This window comes from Pelmatolapia mariae, linkage group LG14 (genome assembly GCF_036321145.2).
Source record: "Pelmatolapia mariae isolate MD_Pm_ZW linkage group LG14, Pm_UMD_F_2, whole genome shotgun sequence".
In the NCBI taxonomy this organism is placed as follows: domain Eukaryota; kingdom Metazoa; phylum Chordata; class Actinopteri; order Cichliformes; family Cichlidae; genus Pelmatolapia; species Pelmatolapia mariae.
Genome location: NC_086239.1, coordinates 15,322,316 through 15,350,090, shown reverse-complemented (window position 1 = coordinate 15,350,090; position 27,775 = coordinate 15,322,316). Strand labels below are relative to the sequence as shown.

General features: G+C 41.9%; 1 protein-coding gene across 1 annotated transcript; it reads right to left on the bottom strand.

Moving 5' to 3' along the window:
* Window positions 1-525: 525 nt before the first annotated feature.
* On the bottom strand, window positions 526-27,775 carry brwd1 (bromodomain and WD repeat domain containing 1). The gene is made up of 44 exons (XM_063492408.1): window positions 27,479-27,775; window positions 27,303-27,361; window positions 27,148-27,177; window positions 26,877-26,936; window positions 26,115-26,265; window positions 25,828-25,926; window positions 23,387-23,547; window positions 22,945-23,166; window positions 21,612-21,712; window positions 19,248-19,318; window positions 18,837-18,937; window positions 18,651-18,691; window positions 18,425-18,526; window positions 16,152-16,305; window positions 15,907-16,041; window positions 15,212-15,340; window positions 14,953-15,101; window positions 14,704-14,780; window positions 14,318-14,530; window positions 14,020-14,203; window positions 13,157-13,247; window positions 12,751-12,873; window positions 12,590-12,660; window positions 12,174-12,399; window positions 11,889-12,005; window positions 10,367-10,474; window positions 10,062-10,186; window positions 9,666-9,748; window positions 9,246-9,357; window positions 8,896-8,957; window positions 8,630-8,785; window positions 8,359-8,479; window positions 8,103-8,228; window positions 7,928-7,994; window positions 6,335-6,385; window positions 6,028-6,153; window positions 5,785-5,937; window positions 5,530-5,696; window positions 5,259-5,431; window positions 4,305-4,409; window positions 3,971-4,141; window positions 3,562-3,873; window positions 3,336-3,476; window positions 526-3,240 (listed from the first exon to the last, which is right to left on the bottom strand). Exons 1-44 carry the CDS (start codon window positions 27,513-27,515, stop codon window positions 1,793-1,795), a joined length of 6,711 nt encoding a protein of 2,236 aa, XP_063348478.1. The 5' UTR covers window positions 27,516-27,775; the 3' UTR covers window positions 526-1,792.

Here is a 27,775-nt window from a genome sequence, read left to right as displayed (position 1 = left end):
GCAATTAGCTGAAAACTTGGCATATCTCAGCATGGTGTGTATTGTGTACTTAAAGACTGAAGAAGTAGAGGATAAGCAGAGAGAAAAGGCTGAGGGAAGCCAAATTACTCAGGAACTGGACTGAAAATTAGTGGCAGCAGGATTTGGTGGAGTAATAAATCTGAAATTTAAATTTGGGGGGGGGGGGGGGGGGGGGGGGGGTCTGTCAAGGTTTGGGGTTGCATTTCAGCCAGTGGTGCTGGAAATCTTCGGGCTTATGAACCCGAACACGCAGCCAACGATGTGAAAGCAAACCTACCATTGGCCTCCCCAGAGTCCAGATACCAACTTTACTGAAGCAGTGTGGGATCATCAAAACAAAAGGCAGCCAACATCCAAAGAGCAGCTTTAAATGTTCTTTAAAAAGCCTGAACTATTCCTAGAAGTTCATCTGTTTGCACAGGAAGTGCAAAGAGATGGAGCGTCTTAATGAAATCAACGGATAAGACCGAGTCCAAGACAGATTACACCTTGAAATGATGCCTTTATTAAGAGAAAGAATAACTCATTCATTGTACTCCATGAACAAATTGCATTAATAGTCTTCCTGTGAAATCTTTTTATTAAAGGTGTAGTACGAAAAAACATTAAGCAAAATGTCATAAAGCGACTGTATTCAGAAACCTCCCCATAAACAAAAACAAAATCATGACTGGCAAAAAAAATGTTTTAAGTCAACTCCGGAAAAAAGACTTTAATACTGAAAGAAGGTAACACAGAACAACAATAAAAGGTCTTCCCAATATGAGAAATCACATTATTTTGCATTAAGTACTTTTGGTTACTTGTACTTGGCAAAAAAAAGAAAAAGAAAAAAAAAGGTACCAATTTGTGACATATGGCAAGACAATGCAGTTAATGTGTATAAAAAAAAAAAGAAAGAAAGAAAAAAGGAAATAGCTCAAATTTAAATAAACTCTTTGCCACTGAACGATCACCAAGAAGTTCAGGCAATTTCTTAATCACATATTTACACCGATTCACTAGAATACAACACAAACCTAATAGAAACAAAAAAAAAAAAGAAAAAAGGAAGAAATGTAAGGGGAAAAGAAGTTCATTTGGCTCATATCAACTCACAATACAGTCAAGCATTAAGTATATGGATTTACAAAGGAGTGCTGTAGTCAAAAAGTCTAAACTTGGATTAGTTTTTGTCCCAGTAAATGTGCTTGGACATCTGCCAACCTGGAATTGCTTCTTGTCCTTACCTTAGCTCAAAAAAGACAAAATAAACCAAAAAAAAAAAAACAAAACCAAACTGCATGTCTGAGACTACAGTAAACTTAGTTGACCCCTGAGTTTCTAATGCAAAACTAGTGTATGAAATACCTCATTACAGTGTATCTTAGTGCAAGCCAGCAGTATGCTTGATTAAACAGAGGTATATTAGATTAGCACCCAAGCTGACAAGATTCCCCAGAATAGCCTCTGCCAAACCTTTTGCTGGCAAAAATCACCACACGCAGTATGGGAAGTGATGTTTTGCTCTTCATCCTTGTGAAAACCAGCAGTTCAAATGCTTGAGTTTGTATTACATCTATAAACATGTTTTTGTTGTTTTTTTTAATTTTCCTTTAATCTTTTTTTCATAGAAAATATAAATATCCCTGAATGAAAGATTCACAGCATTTTTCTCTCGAGGACTCCAGTGCTACTACCATAAGGTGGCCAATCAAGTGTCTTAAGCTCTCCAGTTAACGTCCGGCTTCGTCTTCCCTCTAAAGCCTGTAACCTCCAGCAGCTACGTCCTTCATTCGCTGTCGTTGTACTTAACCGTCCGTTTCCCACGGTTTCGGGTGTTCACCCGCGTCTTCCTCCGCGGTTTGCTGTACGACTCGTCGCTGTCCTCCTCTTCCGAGGCGGACCTCTGGCGGCGCTGCCTAAGCTGGCGACTGGCAGTCCTTTCGCCGATCCCCGACCGTGTGCGGCTTCTCTTTGGACTGCTGTGGGACCCTGAGCTGGCAAAAGAGTTTTCAGAGGCTGAAGACGACTGCTCGCTTTCTGAGTCCGAGCTGTGTTTGCTGCTGCTGTAGCTTTCTTTTCGTTTGCGTTTCGGCTGCCTCGCGCTTTTCTTTCCCCTTGTCGAACGGCCAAGACGTTCCTCCTCCTCCTCCTCTTCCTTCTCCTCTTCCTCCTCCTCACTGGAATCAGAGTGGGAAGAGGTGTCCTGCTCATTGCCGTTACCGCGCTTGGCGTCCTTTCTGGCGCACTTTGAGGGGCCTGACTTGCTGTTTTTGTTGCTCTTGGATACTGGCTCTTTCTCTCTGTCCTCATCCCCGTCATCAGAGTCTGAGGTGTAAATGCATTTTCTCTTGGAAGACACACGATTCCTGGTTTCACTCGGGGAAGTCCTGTTAGACACTCTTGTGTTATAACCGTCTTCTCTAGATTCTCTCTCTGTTCTGTTGCCAGTTCTCTGCCTGCCCGGCTTCGCAGAAGCAGAGTCTTCCTCAGAGAATGAGTTGTCACTGATGTATTTCTTTTTCGGCAGGGCTCGGAGGCTCAGCCGCCTGTTCGGCGCATTTTCCGAATTATCCGACTCCTGGTCCGAGGAGCCAGTGGAGCGTTTCCTCCTCGACTTCCTCTTGGGTTTGTACTCTTGCTCCGAGCTCTGCGAAGCCGAGGAGTCTCCGCGAGGCCGTTTGCATATGATCCTGTTCCTCGTCAGCCTTTTCGTCCTCGTTTCAAAGTCGGACTCGTCGCTGGAGCGTTTGCTTTCCGCGTCCTGCTCGTCACCTTTTTTCAGCCTTTTCTTGCGTGGGCTGGATCTCTTTGGAGAATCACAGAGTTCATCTGATTCCGCACCATCCAGTTTATGAGTTGAGGCAGATTTTTGTTTGTCTTGGCTTTTTGACGGAGAAACTTTGCTTTTTTTCTTCGGGTCTTTGTGAACCGCTTCCTCCACATTTCTTCCGTTTTGGTGTGGGCGTTTGTCCTCTTCGTCTGAGCTTACGGGAGGTTTGTGTCGTGTGCTGAGGTGGTGGCGGATGTCTTTTGTTTCCTCTTCCTCCTCGCTTGTACTCCTACTTTTTCTCACTGGGGCGGCTGCCGTGCTCCTTGACGGTTTCTGAGACAGAGGTGGCTGCTGTTCCTCCTCCTCCGCTTCTCCAGAGCTCTCTCCGGGAGTTTCCTCCTGCTCAGAGTTGCGCTTGGGTGTGTGATGTTTTGCACTGTGTCCATTCACACGGGACAAAGTACCTGTCGGGAAGGAATAAAACATCGAGCTGTTTAGGGCAACTTCCACGGCAGCATTAGCACAGTCTAAAAATACGACTGATGAGGACATTTCTCACCATTTTTCTTAATCTTGGCAGCTTGTTTGGAGTTCTTTGTGTTTCCATTCTGCTTACTCTGGGAGAACGATGAGGTATCGCTGTCATTGCCATCCTCCTCATCCTTAAACTCACTTCCTGATTCCTTTGTATTTTGGGAAGCTAAAAGACGAAGGAAGAGAACATAACTGAGTAAAAATCTCTTTGTCTGAATAATATTCACAGACTTTTAAAGAGTATTTAATACCTGCTGCTGACTCTTCGTCTGATTCTGAGCTGCTCTTGAGCACCGCCGTGCGTTTGCTGACCCGGGCAGTGTGGCGAAGGCGGCTGCTGCTCCTCCTCGGCTTCTCCTCCTCCTCCTGGTAGTCTTCGTCAGACGCTTCAAGGAGCTTCATCTTATTCACAGCTGCCCGAGCAGTCTTTCTTTTTAGCGACCCGCGAACTGTCACTTCCTCCCTGTCGGAGCCCTGAGACGTGGCCCTGTCAGAGTCGCAGCGGGGACGCCTCTCCCTGCGAGACGACCTGCCGCTGTGACCGTTCATCTCCGCTCTGCACTCTGAAAACAAGCCATTCACAAAGGTCTGTAAGCACACTTGGCGCTGGGTTTTTGTATCTCACGGGGTCAGAGGCTGAAGGCAGTGAATTTGTGTTACCTGCACGTTTTCTGTCCCCAGCAGCGCTGTTTCTGGTCCGCCGTGTACTCCTGCTGGGATAGCGACGATCTGAAGTGGACGACGCCTCTCCATCCTCTCCCTCTTCACCCTCACTGTCAAATTCCTCCTCTTCATCATCTTCTTCCTCTTCTTCACTGTTGCTCTCAGCAACTAGCAACAATATATCCAAGGATATTTTATTCAATTACATTTTGTTTATGTAGCATCTAATCACAACAACAGTTGCCCCAAGGGGCACAATTTTAATGTAATTTCCAATAAACAAATAAAATATAAGAGTGAAACATTTTTGGATAAATACTTCAGTCCTGACCTTTTTTCCTCTGCTTCGCACGGTTGCTTCTTGTTACTCTTGCTTTATGTCTACGTTGATGATTCTCCTCCTCTGAGTCACTCACCTCGCTCTCACTGTCAGACTCTGAGATTTAAACATATAAATAAGAATTTCATTACTTTATTATAGTAGTAGTAGTAACAGTGCATTTAAAATTAAAGAAAAGGGCACTAGAGTAGGCCCAGGTTTATATTGCATCATTGCACAATATTTGTCTCAAGGTGCATCGATGACCAACACTTAAGGGTGCAAGTGAGTCATGCTAGCATGGCGTGTTGAGGACCATCACAAAGTATAGTTTCATCCTGCAGTGGATGATGTATAGACCTTGCTGTGCTGATCACAAAAACTAAACACTATCAAAGACCGACCCATCCTGCAGCAACAGCAGCAAAGGCAACGACGCCATCTCTTATGCTACAACAGCCCTCACATCAAAATGTGTGGAAAACAATCGTTTTTCATTGATGTAAATCAAATGTTTCTATGGGGTCTAATTAACGTCCTCGGCAGTTTCAGTAAAAAGGACTAAATGTTACAGTCCCGTATCAGGGACTGTAACATTTAGTGGTCATAGAATTCCCCGCCCCCCCTTTTATCCCACAAACATCAAAATTCTTTAAAAAATTTTTTATATTTTATATTTAATTTACTCCTTTAATTAAACAAACACCAAGAATATGATGAATAAACCAATTTTATCAAAGCCCTAAAATAAGAGATGGGGTTTTATTTTATTTTTAAAATGCCAAGAGATCAAAATTATCCTCTTTGTGGTCTTAAAACCAAAAGAAACTCTTTGGGGAAAAAACAAAAAAAAAAACCCAAAACACTAACTTTTTTTGCTACTTGTTAAAACCAAATATCATCATCATGGCTCAAAATCCATTGTGATGGTAACAAATGACCTCTGGGGTGCTCTGACATCTGTACCTGATGTTGATGAAGCACCTTTAGAGCCGGAGTCGTCCTCTGAGGAGCTGTGACCTGAGCTGCTGCTTCGACTCCTCCTGGCTCTCTCAGGAACAGACACTTTGGCTGAGGTAGTTTTGGTCACTGACACGGACTCCACTTTTTCCTGAGTTTTGACTGCAGCCTTCTTTTGACTGGGGAAAAAAAAGGGGAAAGAAACTCTTCAAATCAGACCGATAACGTGCAAATGAAAAGTGAAACTTCTCAGGCGAGCTGCAGCACTCAGACAGACCTGGTTGTGGTGTCGGGGTGGTCCTGCTGTTGCTGCAATATCTTCTTGCGAAACCTCTGACTGCGGCGGAGCCTATTGCTGCTTTTCACAGCGGTTTTGTACTCTGATATGATTGTTCTGATTCGCTCCTCAAAGAAGGCAGAGAGCCGCAAGGTCATGCTGTAAATCTGAAAACAGAGCAAAAGAAGATTGAGCGGGCGAGCCAAAATGTAAAATCACTAATAAACTCAGAGAATGTGAACATCCCCTCCCTACCTTGGAGCGTTTGTTGGGTGTGTAAGCTTTAGCATTGGCAAATATTAAGCGTGTGTCTTTGCACAGCTCTGTGGGGTTTTCATAGCGATCTTCCTCCAGGGTCCTTTTCACCGTGCCAAAGTCCATGGGTGTGTCAATGATGTCGTGGTAGTCCTGGACAAGCACAAAACAAAGGGACTTCAACGCACAACTGAAAACAGCATCTGCTCATAGCGTGGCCTGTAGTGTGCCGTGATAACATACTGGATAGTTCTGAGGATCCACAGGTTGCCTGAACGGCTCCGAGTCCTCACACTCGAATATGTAGTTGAGCAGACTCTTGCACTGCTCCTTCCAGGCATCTCTGTCTGGCAGCACTTCTACAGAGCGCTGCAAATATCAGGGAAAAACAACTCACTGACATGAAGCACAACCTAACAAATCCCCCCCCCCCCTTTTGTTAGTTTTTATCTAAATGAATGTAAAGAGTGTTTCATCATCCCCTTGTCTGTTTTTGTTTTTTTTTTGTAATCTTGAAATGTCAAACAGGCACGTAGATCACCCATCCTACCTGACGCAGTCTGTGTCCAGCAGATGTTCCTGGCGCTTCGGTGTCTTCTTCCTGTAGACAGCAATCACATTTGAATTATTTGACTGTGACCTTTAATCAGACAACTGCAATGACAATTACATTTCACACAACGGGATCACAGATGATTGCCTCAAAATGGAAAGCAGCCTTCAGTCAGCCATTATGTTCTAACTGGGTTTATTTTAACTACTTCTCTCAATATTTCAGTACTGTGCACAGATTTTAGACATTCAATTTGAGCTGCAAACGCACTGGTAGCGATTCACAGCGACGTTCACAGGAATTGAAGCGACTACAGCTCAAATAACTGCTAGTGATAAACTTTCAGTTGTGCGACTGAAGAGACTACCAGTGAGAGTGAAGGATACTGCTGATTGACATATGACCTGTTAGGTAAATGCATTACAGGATCACCTAGGCAACCAGATCCTGAAATTTCCACAAGTGAACAGCTGGCAGATGTGCTACAACCGAGTTGTTTCCAGCATGCTTGTTGTTTTAGATTCCTTTTCATTGGGGAAGCCTTCTAAATTCCCCTTAATGACAACCTCAAACTTCCAGCCAGAGTCACGAGGAACTCTGTTTAGGATCAGACACGTCACACAGGGATCACATACTCTGATAGCTGCCAGACACCTTGTGCCTCAAGGCGTTTTTCACATCTACAGTTTGTTTACGCTGGTTTGAATCAGCTGATGAGTTCGTGAATCACACTTCCTCCTGTGATTTAATTTCTTTTCATACAGTTAAAACTCCAAGTGAATCAAACTGCATCACTACAAACCACACGAGATGACCGAGTCTGCTTATTGGCCAGATACATCTAGTGGGAGTAATAAATGGAAATACAGAGAGAAGGTGCTGCACTCTGGACCAGTCGATAACGCTCCTATGTGTCAGGCAAAACTGTCCCCTGCACATCTGATACTCCGCTGTATCTTAGGATGCAAAGCTTATGGGAAGCCATTTATTTCCAGTATACACCAGTTAGTTGGGTCAAACTGAGACTCCATCACAACCTCACAATAAATAACCTGATCTGGAGGTCTGGAACTGCATCGAGACCACCTCCTACAGAGGGTCTCGGTATGATTGTTTTGGTGTGCACAACAGTGTTTGTATCTGTATGAATAAACCGCACTAAAGAGAGTGGGCTGGCTGTGGCTCATTAGGTAGAGCGGGTTCCCTAAATAAGCTGGTCTGCATGTCAAAATATCTTTAGCAAAAATACCAAATCCTAGTTTTTTGGAGTGTGCAAATGTTAAAACAGGTTCATAGGTACAGAAAAAAAAGCATTACTGGATAAATGAGGCTTGTAGTAAGAAGTGCTTTGAGTGCTCATATTAGAAAAACACTAAGTACAGTTTTAATTGAAATTAAACTCAGGGTGTGAGTTTTGGTGTTTTAATTGCAAAGGGCAGTCATACCGACTTTTGGTTGAATTTTTAAAAGATCCTTTTGAATTTCTTTTAAAAATTATTTACTTTTAACAAACTTTTTTGCAGCAGTCCATGAAAAAACAAAACAAACCCACCAACTACAAAACCTAGTTGTTAAATGGTTCAGACTTACCTCATCATCATCATCCATTTCTTCCACTTCATTGTAGATCTCCATGATATCTGTGCAGCTTGGATTACTGGGAAAGTGAGAAAATGTGTCAGCAAGAAATACGATTAGCAATTCTGCGCTTACAATTCGTGCATCATCACGAGGTCTACGAACAAACAAGTCCAGAAACACATACTTGACAAATTTCTGGAGGACGTTGGTGATGATTTTTGCAGAGTGGGCAATCTTGCTCCTTGGCTCATTGAAAGTGCGGGCGTTATGTGCAATATACCTGGCATCCCAAATTAATGCTGAGAGGCGTCTGTGGATTATCAAAGTGGAGCAAATGAAACGCAACATTACACACCACTTCTCACTTCTTTGCATTTCATGAACACGTTTTAAGGACAAATCTCGGCCAAAAGTTGAGGAGAAGATTGGTAGAAACTGACCTGTAGAATCTGTTAATGAGCCGCAGTCTGATGGTGCCCAGATCTGTGGGATAGGCAATCACGGTGCAGTAGCTGGGATACTGGACCAAGTCCACGGGACCAGAGAACGGAGCTGCAATCTCTGTGGCACAAACACGGAAAGAACGAGTGTAAGGATCAGGCAGATGTGAGCAAATGACGACGACAACATGTCAGTAAACATGAAGGAGAGAATACGTGGGTGAAATCAAACAAACTGGAAGATAAAGAACATCCATTTATGCATACACACCGACAGTGATGAGCTGATCGATGCCAGCGATGACTCGTTCACACTCCTCATCCCTACTCCTCTCACCCCACTCGCCTGGCAGAGGCTTGTACATCAGCTCCCTCATCTCCTCTGCGGTCACAGGTATACCACCTCCCTCTGTGTCCGGCTGCGGGGCTGCACAACAAAGACAAGCCCTTTCAATACACCCTGACACCTATTAACCAAACTCTGCGAAATGTACTCCATTATTAAACCACAGTAAGCTAGTAAACAGCCTTTAGTACCATCATCCTGAATAGGTTCCACATCCCAAGGACTGAGTTTCTCAGTTTCACCATTATCCCACCTGGTAGAAACACAAGTAGGCTGTTAGCAACCAACCAAACAATGCTGGACAAAGCCCGGCTGAACCACTGAATACTATAGGAAGATTACAACATATGCAAATACACACCCTGGGTGTGTATTTATGCCTCATCACCTCTGATGCTGTCTCAATCAACCCCAGTATCATCCCTTAGAAATTTCACATTACTCACTGCTGTCTGGCAGCATCTAATGTCCAGGTTTTGCTTTTAACAGTTAAAATATCTGAAGAATTTTACTTTGTCCCCACAAAGTGTGTGTTTCTTACTTGACTTTGAAGCACTGGAAGAGACTGTCTGGGTACTCCGGCTGGTAGGGCTCCTGGCAGATGATGGTCCCAAACCACCAGGCATCATCTATCACCGAGCGAAACCTGTCGTCTGTGACAAGGAGAATACGATCAAACTCAGGTGTTTGAGGGAGGAAAAAAAAAAAAAAGCCTGGCACCCATCTGTGAGGGTGACTGCACGGATGAATCATTGGAAACAGCATGTATGTGAACAACAACACATTTCCCCCCCTCTCATCACCAAAATAGCAATGCAGGGAAAGAAAGAAAAACAACAACCAGCAATATCAAACTGGAATAAATCTTCTCAAACTTCTTAGTCTGTCTATATATCCCTGCAGAACTCATTAAACAGATCAGCAGAGGACATTTCTAACAGGCAGTTTTGGCTTTGCTTACTTGGTTGCCAGTTTCTTCGAAGCGCCTCATCATAACACTGCCTCAGCACCAAGAAATCAATCACATCTGGCATGTCGTGATATCTGCAGGGACACAAGAAAGAGGAAAAACTGTCACTTTGACAAAAAGGTACAAAAATCCCTTCAAGACTTGGGGGTGAAGCTGATGCTGGAAACACTAACAAATACTACAGTAAGAAAAGCCTTTCCCAAAAAAGACCAGGATCATCCAAATTATGTGGGCAGTATTTTTACATTTCACACATTTTCTTTTCCTCCATGATGTGTTACATTCAAATACTGACCCAACGAGCAGGTGGTAATGTGATTATGAAGAGCACAGACACTTGATGTGCTTTATCGTAGAGGAATGTAACCAAAGGGCCGAATTGCTTACTTGATAGAAAATGACTTGTCTGTGATTTTGCCGGTGCCGTGGTCAATGAGCGTCAGCTTCAGGCAGCAAAGTGTTGGCGGGCACACTTCATATTTGATTCCAGTGATCTTCACAAACTCTTGGTCCTACAAAAACACACAGCAGGATTCCTGTTTAATCTGCAGTTACATATTACCACTGAAAATGGTAACTGACACATGCAGACTGGAGAACTTTAGCAGCAGTTAGCATTTTATGTATTCCTCTGAACTCATCATCTACTGGGAAATTTTTACGATCTTTATTTTGTTTGTTCCTCGTCTTACCCGGAGCTCCATTCTCTTCCAGGGCTGCTTTTCTAAATTGATGTCGTACAGCTCACTCCGACTTACAGCTTCAACGTAGGCCTCGTGTCCCTGCCGAAAGTAGATCACCTGAAAGACAAATCGTGCAGATGGTTAGAGGGAATGTTTGTACATAGGTGTATAAACCCTGTACAGCCTGAATATGAAATAACTGCTAAAAAAAGAAATTAGAAAGAAAACGTAAATTAAATCGATTTGGATCGATGACTTTTAATTTGTATCATTTTTGCTACACCCAGCATTTTGTGCAAGTGTTACATGTGTCTCATACAATCATGTTTTCAGGGGGTGCAACTTTGCCACTTGTTAAGCTGAACCTTACCAACGTTAAAGTTAAAGCAGTGCATCACACCGTCTCTGGAAAGTGCCTGTATGCGTTTGGTGATGCAGAAAATGTATACTTGCTTTATACTTGATTCCAAGTATGGAATAAAGCTGGAAAGTCTCTTTTACACTGCTTTTAAAATTAGAAATAAGCAGCAGTACTGAGAGCACAATCTGCAATGAAATAATTATTAAATCAAAATGCTTATTTAACCGTTCTTGGGCCATAAATGACCAAAATAACAATTTTCTGTAGCATTAATCTTGTTTATTTGCAACAGTGTTGCATTTTATTGTTATATTTTAGACTTCTAGATTTTAAGCACCATTGTATTATCATCATCTGATGACGTTCCCGATCGGAGCAGGTGGCACTCCATAGGATCACTGTCTATGAGAGTCACGTGACATGTGCAACATCCTTTATATGCGAGTGTACACAGAGTCCTTAACAGAGAATGATGACGGTCGTATCAGACTAGGGTTTAAGGTTTTGTGGAGCCAGCTTACACAAAGCCTGGCTGGGTTGAACTTCCCTCACAGTCTACCCCTCTGGTTTGACATGAGCATCATTTCTTGATTTTACAACTATGACTACAAGTATAAGGCTGCCAACTAAAACCACAAGAAGTAAATGTACTTGTCCTTTTAATTTAAGAAAAACAAAACAAAACCCCAAAACGACAAAAAACCTTGAAGGATTGAGCTCTGCCAGACCAAATCGTGATCTTGTACTTTTTGGCTAGAAGACCTATTCATGTTGTTCAGCCAAAACCCAAGACTACATTTAATTTAGCCACTATACATTTCATGTCCAAAACAGTGTCTTCATTTCCTTCTACACCGTGTGCTTACTATTAAATATTGCTGCAATAAAATGAAGTATACTTACTAAGTACAAGTATTGGTTTGTTAATAAAAAAAAGTTTAAAAATAAACTTGACTGGTTGTTTTGTGGTGATGAAGGCATTTGACCTTATCCAGGGTTAAAGCTTAAACAAATTTATTGCAGAATTGTTCAAATAAATAATAATAATAATAATAAATAAATAAATAAATAAATAAATCACTAAGCAGAAATGTCGGCTACTGCAATCTCATAAATGAGAGAGTATGATTTTTCTTTTCCAATTAGGCATTAAGGTGATGACCCTCTTACCTCATCACCCATTTGGGGAACAAAAGGAGACTTCCTGGGAATGACATCAGTGATCCACGGTGATGGTCTGAACTCATTGGACACTTCCCTGTTAATGGATGGTCTGGGCTTTGGACGCTGATTGAAGCCAACATGTAAAACATTAAACAAGTTAATATGAAATATTTTCAAATATTTCACACTCATCATTCTGTTTTGTCAGTGGCAGAGTCTGCAGCCATGTCTAAGCAGTTATTAATCAGATTCACAAAGAGAAAAAGATAAATGAGGATTAAGTAACCTTACCCGAGGAAACTTGTTCTTTGCTTTCTTTGCCTTCTCTTTGCCTTTCTTTTTAGGTCTTTCCTCCTCATCACTTTGCTGCTTTTCCTCCTCTTCCTCATTTTCTTCCTCCTCCTCTTCAGAGCTGCTGAGTCTGCGCCTTACTCGTTTCCGTGATGACAGTGGAGTTGAGGGCTGCAGATTTATACCAGCGTCTGCCGTCCAGTCAGAGTACTCGCTGGATGTATGGCTGTCCAATCAAAAGCAGGTGTGATTACCACAAAAAGCTACACATTTAATTACACAAATATTGCTACTCTAGATATTTTTTTGATACAGGAAATGTTTGGTTACCAGGGTAAGCCTGTTTCTCTGAAAAGTGACTGATGGGGAAAATGATGCCCTTTGACCCTGATCTATAAACTATAAAGTATATTCACCTCGAGCTGTCAGTTTTCCACTCTTCCTCATCATTGGAGGAATCCAGGTCACTGCCATCCAGCTCATTGTCCTGGAGAGATGAAAAACAAAAAAAAATGACACACAGTTGAGAGGGGGGGGATTTGTAAAGAGCGCTTTCATCAAGAGGAGAGTGCATCACCTCTGAGTGCATCTCCGAACTTGCCGTCTCCTCTCCCTCTTCACACGATTCGTCGATGTATTCCAGTGCATCTCCACGGCTGTGCGCTCGCTTCGCAGTGGAAGGCTCATCGTCTGAATCATCCTGGGGGGACAGATGGGAATGATTCAGCATCGGTGAAAATAAAGTTGTACTAAAAAAACAAACAAACAAAACAACTTTCATCACTTAGTTAACCGTTTCAAAAGGACACTCGATATATAGCGTGCCTTTTGTTCTTCGATCCTTTAGCAAGCTTTTTTTTTTTTTTTTTTTAAACTGCAGCATTCCCTTGCAAATTGGTAAAAGTTTACTAAATGCTGTGAATAACAACTCGTTGACTGCTATTTAAAACCATCTTCACTGGGTGGAAAAACAGGAAACCTACTCGACAGCTGCTGTACATAATACGTCTCTTCTTTGCATTGTACTGAACCACCTCCTCGTCTCCTCTGGCTACTCGAACGTCCTCCTGGTTCCTGAAAAATATAATTCACGTCAAAATAAGCACCCAGAGAAATGCTAGAAAACCTGACTGATGACTAAGTTTAGTCATGAGTGACTTTCTGTTCATGTCATTCCCAGTGCTTCCCACAAGGTACTGGCCCTTCGTTAGCAGACAAAAAATCTATATATTTCAGACCAAAGGACTGAGTAAACCTGTTAGGTTTTGTGAATCGACAGACCTGATTAACACAAAAATGTATTTTTTTAATTATTGACCCAAATTAATTACATATTGGAATCTACTGAATAAATCTGCATAGCCAGAACATTACGAACATCTTTACCCAGCATGAAGCAAAACAGATACGATCCACTCAGGTGCCCTGTGGTGTCTTGTAAGGAGACCGTGGCACCAAATCTTTTTAAGTCCAGTAAGCTGCAAGCCCCATCACGCTGTCCCTGTTTATACAGTTGATTTGCAAAAAATACTACTGGGATTGAGAAACCCACAGGAATTGCCATTTCTGAGATGCTCGTTATCTGCCCTTACCTTTCCCTGGTTTACCTGTTGTCAAACTATACTAATCTTTAACCTGCCCATCTGACCTACAGCCAACATACCTACTACAAGAAGTGACTTTTCACTCTACATCAAAACATCCCACACGCCGTTGTTATTGGATAATCAACAATATTCACTACATCTGCAATCGATTCCAATCTTTTAAAATTGGTTTCCATTTATTTATAAACTATAAAAATCTTTCCCATAAACAATGACACACATCTTGGCACATATTGTACCTATAGCTGCTGGGTGGAAGTTCGGGTACCACCACCCTGCGTCTCCAGGCCTGCAGGTCTCTCTCAGTGGCCATCTGGCTGCGAGGAGCGTTCTGGTGCATCTGTCGTACGCCCTCTACTTGTCCACTGCGACGAAGACCCACATTAGGGGGTGACTGCACATCTGCTCGGTCGTTCACGGACACTGGAGTGAAAAATACTCGCTATCAGTAAATCCTTTAAGTCTTTTCTGGATATTCTGAGAAATTCTAACGTCTACTAAACCCAATCCAGTGCAGCAGTGATGGTGTACTGATACCTCTTCGCGGTGTGCTTGGTGCTGGAGCCAACACCGGGCCTTGGGCCTCGGCTGGCCCTTCGGGTACTGCTCCTGTCCCAGGCTGGTTCTGTCTGTCTTGTTGCTCTTGAAGCTGTCGGATGGCCTCGTCCAGAAGGCTGCTGCGTCTGACCGCAACCTCCTCGGGTTCTGCAGTCTGCTGGCTGATGACCTGCTCTACCACCTCACCATCACCTGAAGATGTGATACATGTCAAATACTATCAAGCTTGATATGTTTAGCTGTAAATGCAGTTCAGATGGTCTTAAATCGGGACAATAAAACAGTGAAAATGGGTCTGTGACATTTAAAAGTATATAATCTTCCATTAAGGTAATGGACTAATTGTAGCAGAATTATGGTCTTACTGGTGGCTACATATCCCAGCTGAGGTACCAGGTGCTCTGCAGCAATGTTCTCCCGCCCTGGGACAAGTCGCTGGTACCTAAAAATCAAGGAAAAATGTTGAATTCAAAAATAGTCAAAGGAAAACCATTTTAACTTTGTCATGCTGCTCTCAGGCAATCAGAACCTCTGATTTAACATTCAAACATCTGAACTTATGGGCAATAAACGAAGACTGTAATGCTGCATAATGAAAACAAGGTGACGTCTACCGTGGGGGGTGAGGGTTTCCATCCACATCCACTAAAAACGGTGGTGGCATAAGATGGGGAGCCTGCTGTGTCTGTTCGTCCAGCACAAAGCCGTTGGCATCCCGGATCAGAGGTCTGTAGTCTGTGTGGAAGAACACCTGATCTGGAAGCTGCGTGGAGACCAGGAGAAGCAGGAAATAAGTAAATGTCTTCACTTTGCTCACAAAACATAAAATTTCAACCATTTTCTCGATCTCGAAAATGCAACTGTTCTTTTTGCCTTTTCATAGGGCTTGGAACTGCCGAAGCCAAAGATGAGCAGATGGCCATGGGAGTCCGTGCAGGCGAAACGCTGACCATCGGGAGTGAATTTGCAGTCAAAAACAGCTCCGTGACCCTGGCCTTCAATCTGGATGAAAAACCACAAAACAGAAGAAGAAACTTGTCAGAAAATGAGAATTTTTAACAATAGCACAAATCCTTCCCTCAAAGTAACTGGGAAAGACTAATGATGTTGTATTTCCTTCTCTCACTTTGCACAGAAAATACCACAAAAAATGTATCCAAATAGAAGAAATCCTGCTTTCAGGGTTAACTTTATGTGCACTGCTTTTAATTATAATCATGCTACTGTCCTAATTTAGTGTCCATCAGAATACAAACATTATAACTTATAACTACATCTGCCTAGCAGTCATAGATCATTCGTTGTCACATGTGTGAGTCAGTGCTCTCCCGCGGTTATAGGATGTAAAGGGGGAAAGAATCTGGCTCACTTGCCTCTTACTGTGTGCAGAGATGCACCTTGGCCAAAACAACTACACTGTTCCTTCAGTCCCTCACAATTAAGTGTTATAGCGAATGAATCACACTCTGGGCGCATCATGTAATCGCTCCATCCCGCCGGGGTTAACAACTTTTCCGCTGTGCACCATCCTATAAAAGCCAACTTCAGGCAGTGCTGTGTCAGCGTACCATGTTGAAGTAATGCTGTGTGTTTGTGCCTCGCAGCAGGTCCCATATGAACACGTTCCCATCGTGGCCAGCAGACAGGATGATCCTGGGGTCAAAAGGGTGAGGTTCGAGGACAAACACCTCTGCCTCGTGGCCCTGAAAAACAAGCAGACTCGAGTTGATCTCTGGTTTAAAATGAGAATCTGTGGCAGTTACATCATAGTCAGTATTAATATGAGCTCTGCAGCAGAACGCAGCACAATTACTTTAAGGATATGTAGCAGCTGTCCTGTGTAGGAGTTCCACACTTTGAGGAGATGGTTGTTCACAGCCGTGATGACTGTATTGTCATGGCGATCCCACGCTACCATGGTGACTTTGGGTTTGAAGTAGCTTTCCTCTTCACTCATTGGCTCAACACTGAGAGAGAAAAATAACAAACGAACATCCAATAACAAATTATTCATAATACTAAAAAAGTAATATGGAAACGAATCTATAAAGTCCCTTTGACACATCTCGTGATGACACTGTAATCACAAAAATCCAGATTTGAATTCTAACACAAAGTACCAGATTATTATCACTAAATTCTTGTGAAAGGCAGGCTTTGGCACATGAGAGGTTTGTAGTCGTTTCCAAGACAAAAAGACTGGATGATAAACAGAATGTTTTTTTAAAGATATTTGAAAAACACATGCAGAGATATTTAAAAAAAGAAAAAAAAGATGAATATAAATATGCTACTTTCAGCTGCTCCCTTATTCACGCGGGGTAGCTCCGCATGTTTGATTTGGCAGACTTTACTCCGGATGCCCTTCCCGACACAACACCAAAGGGATTTGTGTCTCCTCCCGGAATTGAAGCTGGGGAGCGTTCACTTGTTTAGCAAATGTGTTTGAGATGAATGCAATTACCTGGAAATCATTTGAACGCCCCTCACCTCCCAAATTTAACTGAAAATAGCACAAACGTCACATTGAGTTTTGAAACTGAAAACAACCGTTATTGACAGAGGCAACAAAAGCCTAGGAAAAAAAAAAAATGTGTGATGAGTTAATTTTGCAGAATTAAGTAGTGTTATGCCTCACCATTATGTGGGCAAATGGTTTGATTTAAAATTAACACCCTGCAGTTTTATGATGAGAAACACTAGAGGATTTATTCAGCTATCGTTAGAAGATTCAGAGAATCCGGAGGTCCTGTGTACATAAGGGACGAGGGAACACTTCTGAGAAATGTCATCAGTGCACACAGGTTTGTTGCTGCATTTGCAAGTGCAAGATAAAAACCAAACACGCAAAGCAGAGCTCTGACCCCAGCGCTCATGACACTAAAGGAGAGTACACGGCATGGGTAACTTGCACACCTTTGACAGCGCATGTGTGCAGCATGTGGAGCTACAAGCTATCACCCAAAATCCCTGAATTCTGTCTTTATTTACATTTTACACGGCATCGGAACACCTTGGTAAACAGGAGCTGTACATTTTAAATATATGCTCATGTTTACATATACATATAAATTCTGCATGAGCTACAGAATAGGGACTGAATTTTGGAAGCAGATCTAGTTTAGCACAGAACAAACTGTCCAGAGGAATGCTCTGCTGGTAAACTGAGAACACCATGTATACCTAGAGGTATGAGTCTCATTCAGGTAAGTCCTTGCTTATTTTAATAAAACAATGCCAACCCACATTCTGCATTTACTGGTAATTCTATGCATGCGGCTTTCTTTCTTCTAGTGACTGCTGAAATTAAAAGTTCATTTACATAACGCTTCAAAATAAATCCATAAATAGGCGCCTGAAAGTGTTGAAAAGTGGCTTCTTTTAGGCAGACTTTGATTTTACGCAGCTAAATTTTTGCCAGTACAAGAACTGTGCTTTAATTTATATACATATGTACAGTGAAACACAGCCTGAATGTTTGAAAGCCTCCCCAGTTTGACACTGAACATGCGTTAACTGGCAGATAAAAACAAACACATAAGATCTGTCTTCCATTTCCACTGGTTACTCTCCAGGAATAACTAGCCTATAGTAAGGAAGTGAAGCTATACACAACCTAAGACAACACAAAGCCTAATCCTGGGGACACAATACAACTGAACCTGACAAACTTATTCATAAAACAACCCTGTAATTACAAGAAAATACATCAATCAGTATTACCCCTCAGCAAACAAGTTCTTTCAGTGGTATGTATAATTATACATATAAAGAAAACCTTTGTTGGCGACTTGCTTTCCAAACAGATGACCGAGCCAATACAAGCCGACAACTGAACAAATAAGTATTTGAGCAAACGGTTTCCTCAGCTGTCGTCAGCACCTGGTTTACTTGGACATGCTCCGACAGCTCCTCCGAGCAGCTTAGGCAGCAAACGCTTCCTTTTCGTTCAGCAAATCGGGCACTTTTTATTCCAAATGAGAATCTAGCTTATTCTGTGCTATTACAGAACCAAAATCAAAAAGGCATCTTCACCAAGATAAGACCCACTTTCGTCCGCGCTGGTTCACAAGAGCAAAGACTCACCCTGGAATAGTGGCAGACATGTTCAGCAGGATGCACCTCCACTGCTGCCGCTGGTGGAGCTTCCAGATCCGTGCTGTTCCATCTCGACTTCCACTCACAAACCTGGCACGAGACAGCGACAAACACCATCACTTTATACACCATCCCACTCAGTTAAACGTGTACTCTGAATACTGCAATACTTGATATAATTTTTAAATAATAATAGAATGAGCTTTTATAATACCTTTCACCTGAGTGGCAAAATTGGATGCTATCAACTTTGTCCTAGAAAGCAGAGACATGTAAAAGGATCATCAGGATCAAAAGGAGAAGAACAACAAATTCTTACATCAAATCTGCATTTGCAGCTCAAAGTTCTGCCAATAAAATATTTGTAAGGATAAAGTTTTGCTCTTCAGATGATGCTTACCGTGTGCTCATGGAGCTCTGATATCTTTTCTGGGCTCCCACTTCCCAAGTAATATATTCGGATGACATCATCAGTACTTCCTGTTGCTAAAAACATCCCACCTGGAAAAAAGTTGATAACATGAAATGGCGTGTTGCACTTGACTTATTTTATTTAACCTTTATTTATACAGGTAGTCCCATGGAGACTCAATGTCTCATTCACAAGAGACCTGTTCCAGACAACCATTAAAATTACAACAATAAAAGAACTAAATAATTCTTTAGTTAGACACATGAAGTAGCACAGAGGTCGTTAAAAACTAGCAGCTCTTTATTGATTGCTTTGGTTCTAGACTTTGTTTACAGGATGGTGGAGGAGACAGTGGAGAAATGGCAGGAAAAGGGACTCAACATGAAAATGTCTGGTTACCTGGGCTGAATGAGGAGCACACAGTCTGAACACCTGGCCTTGGCCGCTCTGTAAATTTGTGCGGTCGATCGCTGGAAGCAGAGAAGAAAACATCACTGATTTCATCCAAAATAGAACACGTGACTGAATTAGGAGCAGACGCTAAAAAAAATGATGTTTTCGTTTTTATATTTAGTGTCTACCTTTTGCCCTGTCCTTCAACATAAACTGACAGTCAACCTTACATCTAAACCAACCAGCATTTCAACTTTTTGGATGACAGACGAGATTACACCGGGTCGGATGTCACGCTGCCATTGTTTTGGTCAGATAAGAGACAACAACATACTTGCATATCAGTTAAACAGGCGTTCAAGGTTTAGAATACAACTAAACTTAGCACAAAAACAGAAGGAGATCTGTGTGTGGTGGGTAATGTCTTTGTTGTAACAATGCTTCTTGTCATAAATCTTACACCACTGGAAAGCCTGTTTATTTCCCCTTTAATGTTGCATTTGTGGGTTGAGCATCAAGGCCAAACAGCTTATTCTGCTGTTGACTATTGTTTGCTGTTGTTTACTGGATTACATGATTGAAGTCTGAGGAAACAAGATATATTGGAATTTTAACTATTTATTTATTTAACAAACAGGGACCCCTGTAGCATGTGGAAGGTGACAGATACAACAACCTGGCACCACTTTCTCATACTAATCACCAACTTGGTCACACACTGCTGTGGGATCCCATTCTTCAACCAGCAATTGTTGCACATCAACCAGTGTGGTTGTGTTGGTCACTCTGGTATGAACAGCACACCCAAGATGATACCAAAAATCTTCAGTGGGGTTGAGGTCAGGACTAAGGGCAGGCATTTCCATCCTCTCAACTCAAAAATTCTGTTAGTCTGCAATAAATCCCAATGTGTGGGGACGAGCGTCACCTTGGAGGATAGAGTTTGGTCCTAAAAAGCGCAGATGTGGGATTGCCACTGCATGCAGAAACTTATCTTATCTGCACCGAGATTGCCTCCAATGTCGACAAGCCCGTTTTTCCAGTGAGGGAGATGCCGCCCCACATCATCACACTTTGACCCCACAAACGATCCACCTGCCGCAGGCAGAATCTCAATTCATCGCTGAACACAACATTCCTCCACATGTTCTCTGACATCACCCATTATATGTAAATTGCCCTTCAACTTGGAGATGGTACTAGGTACTCCAAATAATGCTGCATCTTGGTTTGTGGAACACCAGCTTGAAGTTTCCAGATTAGTGAAATGTAGCATGTTTGGAGCAGACACCAACCGACCGCTGTAGCAGGGTCCCTGCTCACAGGTGCTGCCAATCAGACACCTGATTGGCAGCACCTGTGTTACCAGAAGCTCAAAACAAGAATAAGCTGTTTAGCATTGGCAGAAAAGATCTGACAAGTGATTCATGAGCGCAACCCACCTACTCAACTCTGCTGTTCAACCCAAAAATGTGGCACCACTTAAAGGGAAATAATCAGCGTTCCCAGTGGTATAAGATTTATTGCCAAGAAGCATCGTTACAAAGAAATAATCGAACAAACAAATTTTCTTATCTATATGCTTTCTATCTGAGCTTCTTTAAGACAAGGCAGACGCCAGTATAAAAGATGACGTAATGGCAATACACCAGCAGCCAACACTGGGAGTTAAAAACCTTTTAAGCCCAATGTGACTTGTTTTCCAGTTATGCCTTAGGCCCTACTGCTAATTTCCATTAGAATAATAATTTCTAATGGAAAATTATTCCCACTCCTATGTACAAGGCGTTGCACAGCTTAGCGTTGTTTGTGCCTCGGTGGAAGCGACACACACACACAGAAACTAAACTGTTTTGTACTTTAATACATTTATTATAGTTTTATTTTTTTCTTCTTTAGCAGTCTTAGTTTACTGCTCCAGCTAAACTGTATTCAACAGCATTTCATCAATGGAATACTCATCTGATTTGGGATGAGTGCTTTGACAGAATATTTGCCACCAACATTTTGAGGCTAATTGGTGATTCTAAATTACCCATTCGCACTCAGATTAACACCTGTCTCTTAGCCCTGAGACAGGCTGGCGACCATCCAGGGTGTGCCCTGCATCTCGTCTTGTGGCAGTTGTGATATGCTCTATCAAGTGTTCAATAAGCATGTGGTTTGACAACCATTAATATAGTTTCCGTGTTTTTCCAAAGAGCAGCCGCAGAGGCAGAGACCACCCTCACTACTGTCTGACGCACACCCAGTCATTTTGTTCTAGAAGCAGGTCTGAAATATTACAGAAACCTCTCGGTTCAGAACGGAGCTATAAGGGTTACTCCTGGGAGGCTTTCAAGGGGTAACGAGTTAACATACAGCACTCACCTAAAGTTTATGCTGTTGGCATCCCACTGCCAGAAGCAGACAGTAGCATCAGTTCCAGTGGACAGCATGTAACGTTTGGAGCCCTTGGCAAACGGTGAAAACTGAAACCACAAGAAAAACCACCCATCAGACCCCATCTGACAGTGAGTCAGTCTATGTAGACCGAAACCTGCATTTCACAGAGAAAGGTGAATATTAACCTTTTCTCCCCCCTGTACTGGCCAAGACAAAATCTTGATCTTGAGCCAACGGTTAAGAAGGACGAGGTTAAATTTTATTTTCTGGTGTGCACCAACAATGATTTTCAGACTGACTGGACCAGAAATGCTCTTACTGGCTTCAGGACATCAGTTCATCTTTAAGTGAAAGGAAAAACAGGCGACAGAGCACGGAAAATGACTCTAAACAGTAAATACGTTCCCAGTATCACGCAGTACTGTTTCTACACATAGCTATGGGGTGAAGAGGAGCTGAAGTAAAGAGAAGACCAAATGAACCATGAGGGAACATATCTTTCACATAAAACCAGAACTTGTACCGTTTCATTTCAGGCAATCAGGGAGTTTCTATGCCATTAAAAACAGTTGCATGGCAGGTAAACTTAACTCACTGAAATAAAAAATGCTTTTATAGTAAAAGAAGGTGGCAAGAGAACTGTAGAAAAGTAAAGATTATGACCGGTGTTTTACCCAGAACATTTTCTTCATGAATCGGCCAGCACTAATGTTTACAACTGTGTGATTTCAGAGTGCCACTACACAACATTCACACATGAGAAAAATCTAAAGAAATTAATGAAATCAGTTTATCATTTACTTTGGAAAAGCATGCACATGCTCATATTTAACTTCAATGAACATTTAAAGCCAGCAGTGCATTTTGCAACACTGAAGATACAGCCATCTTGTTTGAATCAACTTTACTGAACTGTTGTTGGACAAAACTAAAATGGATTTTGTGCTTATGTTAAATTCTGGCCAAGGAGAAAAGACTGTTTAAATTATTAAGTACTGTGAGAGAAAAACAAAGGATAAAAGAATGGGCTAAACCTACTAGCAACGAATGTTGATGCACAAAATCTGGTGCACTGCCAGAGCGATCCAGGTGCAACTTATGCTCTGCAGTTTCTGTTCCAGGACGTGACTACACAGCCATAAATCGGTCTATTTCTGACAACAATTGCTTAGGTCACAGAGTGTAAGAAGAGAATCTCACACCAAACCAAAAGATACAGTCACACCGTGATTCCCTGAGGATTTTGTCTTCAAATAAAGCACTGGATGAACCCACATTTAAAACAAACAGCATAATATAAAGACTGAAACTCCTTTACCTGAAGGGAGGTAATGGATCCACTGTGTCCCTGCAGCACAGCTACGGGGGCACAGGTACGAAGGCACCACACACGGATGGTTTTGTCACAGCTTCCTGCAGCAATTAGCGTATTCTCATAGTTAACTGCCAAGTCTGTGATCTCTGCAGAGTGTCCTCGCAGCGTTGAATGAAGCCTTCCATCAAACGAAGACCAAATCTTCACCAAGCAGTCATCTGAGCCCTTAAAAACAAAAACCAAGAGCATATGCTTTAGTATACCTGTATGAGAAGAAGAATCTGGGGTACACAGTTAAGGTGGGCACAAGCAACTTAACAATGTAATATTAACAATGCATGTACAGTGGGTGCAATCTGAGTGCTCTTTCATGCAGAAAAACACTGATTATTATTCTTAAAAAGTAGGTGTTTAATTCTGAGAAGAGTGACAAGCTCCAACTTACTGTAAAGATCCTGAGACCAGTGCGATCAAATGCAATACAGTACACTGCAGACAGATGCCCCAGGATCCGCCTATGTAGACGCATGCGCTCATAGTTGCTGACAGGACAGATGGAGCTGAAGCGTTGCGCTCCGGTCAGCTCTCTCCCTCGATGCACCTTCACTGTTGGCAGCATGCAATCAGAAAAATAGTAGTAGTAAACAGAGTTGTAAATAAACTACAAATACAGTAAGGCAGAAGCAGAGGGTGATGAACGCAAAGGAAAATATAAGCCTTTAAATACATCACCAAATAAAAGTCAGGTTTCAGTTTGTCTCACCAGCTTTCACCTTTCCTTTTTTACATTTTTCATTTCAGTTTCATAGGCTTTATTTACACAAACACAGCTTGAAATTAAACTCCATTTCCCAATTCAAAACTGATTCGTAAACAAGAACAAAATCACTTCCTTTCTTAAATCTGCTCCATCTGGTTTTTATATGTTGCTAGGGGAAACAAACTATGAGAAACAAGAAGTCCTCCATAAGGTTTTTTTTTTCTCCTTTTTTGCTTTAAGGTCTTAGAGCTTTAAAAATTTAAGGACAGATTTTAGATTACAATTTATACAAAAGTATCTTGGTAAAGAGTTACTTCACTAGTATTTTTGATGTGTGTGCTGTTTGTCAGGAGGAAGGAATGGGATTTACAAGGTTGTTTATGACAGCATAAAAGAAATAGATGGCCCAGCTCCAGGATCAAACAGGAATAATCAGAAATCCCACAGAATTGCATGAGTAAAATGATAATTCCACTTAAACGTCTAAAAATGGCGACTTGTGATTAACAGCTCGCTACATCATGGCAAACAATCTGGTGGGGCGTAAGCCTGTCAAGCAAAAGAAAATTAAATGCTGTATTTAGGGCTGCAGCAATCAATTATTTTTAGTAATTAAGTAATCATCAATTAATCGAGTAATCAGATAAATACTTTAGTCTTATTAATGGGCAATAATAAGGTCTTTCAAAATAAACTGTTCATTGTAATTTCTAAAAATGAAACCAATTATTTAAAGTTTAACTACACACAACATCCGTCATAAAACAAAAACAAAATTCTACACCCTGTGATTGTTTTTACGTCCCATATTAAAATGTAATTTTTTAAAGAAAACATTCTTTAATTGAAAAATATAAATACTCTCAAGTACTCTCTTTCAGAGTTTTATCTCCTGGATGAGGTAGATTTGTTGTGTGTTCATGTTTATAAGTTTTTGTGCATGTGTATGTTTCTGCGTGTGAAGTCAAGCGAAGAGTGGGTTTGTGCCTGTAAGTCTTTAAAGGAGAATGTGGTGGCTGCAATGAAGACAAGCGAGCATATCAGCATTCTGAAGTTTGCACTGTGCTTTGATGGAAAGTTTCTGAGCTGCTCAAAACAGATGTTATGATGGTGTAGATGTAGATGGTGTTACTCTATAATTATAATAATAATAATAATAATAATTATTATTATTATTCAGTGTCCAGAGTTTTACTGGCCCACGTACATTTTTATTGGCTTGTGAAAAAGCTTGCATTTTTTAATTTTTAAATAGTAAAGCAATTTTATGAACACAATATTTTATATTATTTCACCTTCAATCTGAAAGATGTTACGAAAGCCTTGAAATTAATGTGATCTAGTAAACCTCATGCCCCGCTTTAGACTCACCCCTGTTTGCTGCAGGTATCGCTTCAATGTAAAATAGAGCAGCTGGCGTCAGCCTTCAACAAGCTGTATAATTTAAATTTAAACACACTATCAGACTAAGTTATCAGCTCATCTGCATGTTTTAATACAACTCCTGGAGGATTACTGCAGATTTTTCGCTGTGTAAAACAGTGGTGAATGGAGCAGCTACAGTTTGCTTTTCTTCGAGTCGGGGTTTGTTGTTTAGATGCTTTGAGGAAAGAGTCCTGCTCACTTTTTCCAAGTAACGGATTTAATGTTGATCACAGGAACAGCGCTGCTGTTTTGGATGCTAGAAACACGTTTTCTTTCACTCTACCTGAGCTCAGCATCTCGGTAACGACTCCACATTAAACTATGTCAGCGTCATCATTACTGCTGCTGTTTTCTTACCAGTTTTTTGTTTAAAACTGGGGACTGTGTGGGCTTAATGTTGTCAGACTCTGTATTCATTCGCTGCTCCTAAACATATTTCTATTTCATGTCTATTTTTCATCGCAAATGCCGGTGAAACGCTTGCATTTCCATGGTGACAATGGTGCACTACAGAGCTGTGTATTAAACAAAGCATTGAAACAAACAATTTGTGTCAAGAACGTTTTATTATCAAATTACTCGAAGAATTGTTGCAGCCCGAGCTGTATTACACTTAGACTGAGCCAGTTATTAATGTGTGCATATCATTGATCCATTTCACTTCACACCAATGAGAGTATACAGAGGAAGGTCAGGCCTACCTAGCTGTGGAGGTTTCTTGCAGTTCAAAGGCCTCTCTGGTGGTCTGCCCCGGTGAAGGGCTGCATATGATGAAGCTTTAAACCTCATGCTGTCACAGTCTGAAAATCAAAACCAAAAGTTCACAGAATGATTCAGCTGATTGCCAGTAGTAGTACTATTTGACATAGACAGTGTCAGTTCTGCTGTCCATACAGACCAGTATACCATCCAAACCTTTATAATAATGGGATCAAAATGTGTTTCTGAGTAACACCCACCACATACAAAGTTCTTGAAGACTGCTCACCTTTTGCAGTCCTAAGCATGGACTGCTTTCCAGACCCCAGGAGAGAGTGAACACCTGGGACACATGATGGCACCTCTTTATCAAGAACTGGTCCAATCTGCTTACATATCTGTAGCAAGTGGTCTGGTGCAATATGTCTGTTGGCTGCAACCTACCAGGGCAAACAAACAAACAAATAAAATAAATCATTGTACAGACATGACAGTGAAAACAGACCACTGTTATAAAAGCAGATCATTTAAAAATGAATACGCAGCAATTCTGATAACCAGTAAATAAAGTAAATAGTAAATGTATGTTAAACAGATGGACAAACAGGGAGAAAGATAGGTTTCTGAACTCTTATTCTCACAGGCGTGGCTTCTTTTTATCGACCAATCACAGCGCATCTCGAAAGCGAACTAACGCAGAGACAGCGCATCTCGGCTTCTGATTGGCCAGTGCAGCCGTCTCAACCAAGAGAGAAGCCAAACTACCCACCCTATCTGCGGTACAACAGTCGGGCTAAATAATATCAAACTCAATGTTTAAATGCCGTTTTTTTCTGCACCACACAACAGTTCACAGTGAAAAATGTAGCCACTGAGAGCGAGTTTTGACCTTGTGCAAAGCCACAAGTCGAGGATTTCCAACAGTAACCCAGCAGGAAAAAAGAACAAAGACCGTAAACAAGCACGGAGCGTGGCCGCACGGTCCCCCGTCACAAGACAATAATAACAACCGCCGATAGCGCATAACAACAGACACGAAGTTAAAGCTTACCACATCTTCATATGTTCTCGGGTGCTCATTTCCAAGCCAGTCCAATCTCCCGGGTAAGAGCTGTCGAAAAGAGTTTGGTAAAGCGAAGTCAGAACAGAAAACGCCAGCAGCTCCACATCAAGCTAGTAAAAAACCGGGTGATGTCAAAGGAGTGAGACGTAACGGGGTATTAAAAGTCGCCTGAGTGAAACAAGTTTATACCCGGACTCAGTCAACACCGACGGGTAGCAGCTAGTTAGCTGTTAAAGGCAAAGACAGCTGGGATACACACCTGATATTCCTCCAGTTCGCTCGCAAGGACCTGCAAAGGATTAAAAAACACACGATTCAGATGAGAATGTCTCCATCAACTCAACTCATTATCAAGTGGCTAGCCAACTATTTTGAAATACAACACAGTGTGAGAGTCAAAGCACGCCAGCTCACCTCAGCCGCTCTCCGACATGGACCCGTTGTGAGAAAACGCGATATCAAGTAATAGAGCTCTGAAATGAACGGGGAGAACATTTAACAGCCGGAAAAGCAACTGGGATATCAATTATAACACGAGCGACACCGTTGTAATATTAAGCTTTTCAACTGGCTTTACTTCTACGGCTTACCCGACTCAAGGAGCGAAATGTTCCGATTTTTGGCCATTGAAACGGCCGTGATTTGGAGAGGTGAAACAAATTTTCCGCTAACTTTATGGCTACAGAGAATATGATATATTTATTTAATTTCAGTTACACAGCTCTGGCCCCCTCCACGGTTGCTCCCGCTTTCTATTCAGCCTGTTTGCAGTCGCCATTGGAAGGATGAGGCCTCAGCGATACGGCTTACTTCCGCCAAAGCGGAGTAACACAGGAAAAAGGGGGTGGGGAGGAGCACTCGCTCAACAAAAGACAAAAGTATACGTT

What these genes read in the sequence shown, in the direction of transcription:
- brwd1 (XM_063492408.1), bottom strand. Translation starts at nt 27,515, where the DNA reads ATGGCCAAAAATCGGAACATTTCGCTCCTTGAGTCGG. An exon ending in GTTCCAAGCCCTATGAAAAG is followed by an intron (nt 15,102 to 15,211) that starts GCAAAAAGAACA and finishes GTCTCCACGCAG; the next exon opens with CTTCCAGATCAGGTGTTCTT. An exon ending in GGAAGAGAATGGAGCTCCGG is followed by an intron (nt 10,187 to 10,366) that starts GTAAGACGAGGA and finishes GTGTTTTTGTAG; the next exon opens with GACCAAGAGTTTGTGAAGAT.